Source organism: Gossypium hirsutum, chromosome A08 (assembly GCF_007990345.1).
Source record: "Gossypium hirsutum isolate 1008001.06 chromosome A08, Gossypium_hirsutum_v2.1, whole genome shotgun sequence".
Classification (NCBI taxonomy): domain Eukaryota; kingdom Viridiplantae; phylum Streptophyta; class Magnoliopsida; order Malvales; family Malvaceae; genus Gossypium; species Gossypium hirsutum.
In genome coordinates, this window is record NC_053431.1 from 104,925,030 (window position 1) to 104,927,446 (window position 2,417).

Consider the following 2,417-nt stretch of genomic DNA (forward strand, 5'->3'; position numbering starts at 1 on the left):
AAAACTAGAAAAAATTGATGCTTTTAAATTTGAAGGATTGGATCATTAACAGAATCTGAGACTTCAAAAAGTATTATGCATAAATAAAGGAACCCTAACAAAAAGGTGGCATTTTTTTTCTTTTTATTTTGGTGTCCTTCTTCATGGTTAAGCTACTATAATGAGTAACACTGACAATTCAAAAAAGGCTATCCTATTGAGAAGAAAAATAAAAATAAAAATAAAAAGAGAAGAGAAAAAGCCCATCAAAGAGAAATCCATGAAATTTGTACATCCTTCTTCAAATTAAACCCAGATGAATCCCATGATGATGAACATTCTTGGGATTTATAGTAAAACACCAACTATCTTATAAAAAGAAGAAGAATGAAGGTGATTATCAAAAGGTCAAACAAACAAGAGAGGTGAAATGAGGATAATTAAGGAGGAAAAAAAGAAGAAAGAAAAACACTGAAACTTTGTCTTTTGGTTAATAAGAGGGACGACCTGTGCCCCAGTAGGCTTCAGCTGGCAATTGGACTGAGTTTAGAAGATTTGGTGGCAATCCTTGAGCAAAAGATCCGTTTGGATCTTGTAATAGCTGTTGCTGCTGCTGCGGCGGAGGCGGCTGTTGTTGACCAACCATGCTTCCTGGTGAGCCTAAGGGTCCACTTCCTGGAACCGGTCCGGCGGCTGGTTGTTCCTCTTCCTCCAATGGAAGCCTTTCATATGCCGCATTACCAAAAGAAGCTGCCATCATCACCACTGGACCTGAAGCAACAAGTGGACCCACCACCGCTCCTCCAACTACCTGACCTTGACCGCCGGCTAAATATATGGTCAACCCCGATGCAGCCGGCGGTGCTGGAGGAGGTAAAAACGAGCCAGAAAGTGTTAAAATTTCGAATCTTCCATGTAAAGTCACGACTGCGCCGGGTGCTCCTGGTTGCCTTAAGGTCACATTCGTTACGGTTCCGCTCCCACTCAAAATGCTAACCCCTCTTTGTCTTCGCCTGGCGAAAGTCGAAACGCTCTCCATAATATCACAGCCGTCTGCGATTTCCATGACATGGGATCGGAGGGCATTGGCACTATCACGGGTTATGATGATGGGTGGCTTAGGCTTGTTCTTGGAACCAGCGGGCCTCCCTCGTGGTCTTCTCGTGATTTCACCTTCGGCCCCAGGGACTACAGCCAGTTCTTTGCCTTCACTCGTGTCGGTGGCACCGCCGCCCATAGTGGTGGCTGTTTCTTCTCGATCTCGTTTCTGGCCACGGCTTTGTTCGTCCTCGGAGCTTTGCTGTTGTTGCTGGTTGTGGTGATGTTGAAATTGATGTTGCGGGTTTAGATGAAGATCTCTTGTGAGGAAAGGAGGAGGAAGCGGGCGGCCATGAGCTGTTACTGGGTCCATTTGTTCTCTTTTGTTTCTTCCCTTCAAAGCTCAAACCTAATCAAACAATCAGCTAACACACATGCAAGAAAGAAACCCACTGAAATTCTAATAAGGTTGATATCTTCGTTTCCTCTTTTTCTGGGTAATTTTGACTGATTGAGTAACTGCAGGTTTTACCAAAAAAGGGTTTGAAGAAGCATCACCTGGCAGCAACTTTTCAGCTGTTTCATCAACCTCATCTTCCCTTTCCGGTATGAAGATCTAAGTTGAATTGGTTAAGGTTTTGGGAGGAAACGAAGATGAACAGTGATTGGGGGTTAAGAAAATACTCAAAAAATGGAAGAGAAAGGTGGTTTATGGGTTTGGGTCTCGATTGTGCTTTGTAGCTATGGTGTGTGGGTTTGTTGGGTTAGGGTTAGGTCAAGGCAGGCATTGCATCGATGATGATGATGATGGGTTTAGTTTTGGTAAGACAACATGCGCATGGGCGGTGTGTGGGCCCTCCCTTTTTCTCTCTCTCTCTCTTTTGTCTCTCTCCCCCATCAGTCCCCACCATAGGGACCCCAACACCCCACGTTCTCTTCTCACACCCTTTATTTTTTTTACTAAATGCTCTCGAGATTTAAAAGCCTGCAACACACACAGTTCCTTCATTTATTCTCTCTATCTTCTTTCCCTTTGTTTAACTGCTACCAATTCTGAAAAATTCGATCTTCAGGGGTCGCCCAAAAAGTTCTGTACTTTTCTACTACATGAAACAAGTTCGATGATGACGACAAGACCATCATCCTCAATCCTTGCCTTTTATACTAGGTTTCAAGTACTGAAAACGGAAGTAGAAAAAAAGAAAAGAAAAGTAGGGAATGTTGTTGTTTTCCATCATTAAGGGTCTCTTTCATGGGACACTCTTTGTTTCATCGTCCAAAGCTCAAACCTAACTGTTTAAAAACATCAGCATGCAGTTCTCAAAAGGATGGTGTAAATAGAACCGGTTTTAGGACAAGTTTCAAAGCTGTTTCATAAATAGTTTATATAGGATTGAGAG

The 2,417-nt window shown here is 42.9% G+C and overlaps 1 protein-coding gene across 1 annotated transcript; it reads right to left on the minus strand.

Moving 5' to 3' along the window:
• Positions 1-221: 221 nt before the first annotated feature.
• LOC121204472 (AT-hook motif nuclear-localized protein 22) lies at positions 222-1,867 on the minus strand. The gene has a single exon (XM_041074300.1). It carries the CDS (start codon positions 1,388-1,390, stop codon positions 470-472), a length of 921 nt encoding a protein of 306 aa, XP_040930234.1. The 5' UTR covers positions 1,391-1,867; the 3' UTR covers positions 222-469.
• Positions 1,868-2,417: the final 550 nt, after the last annotated feature.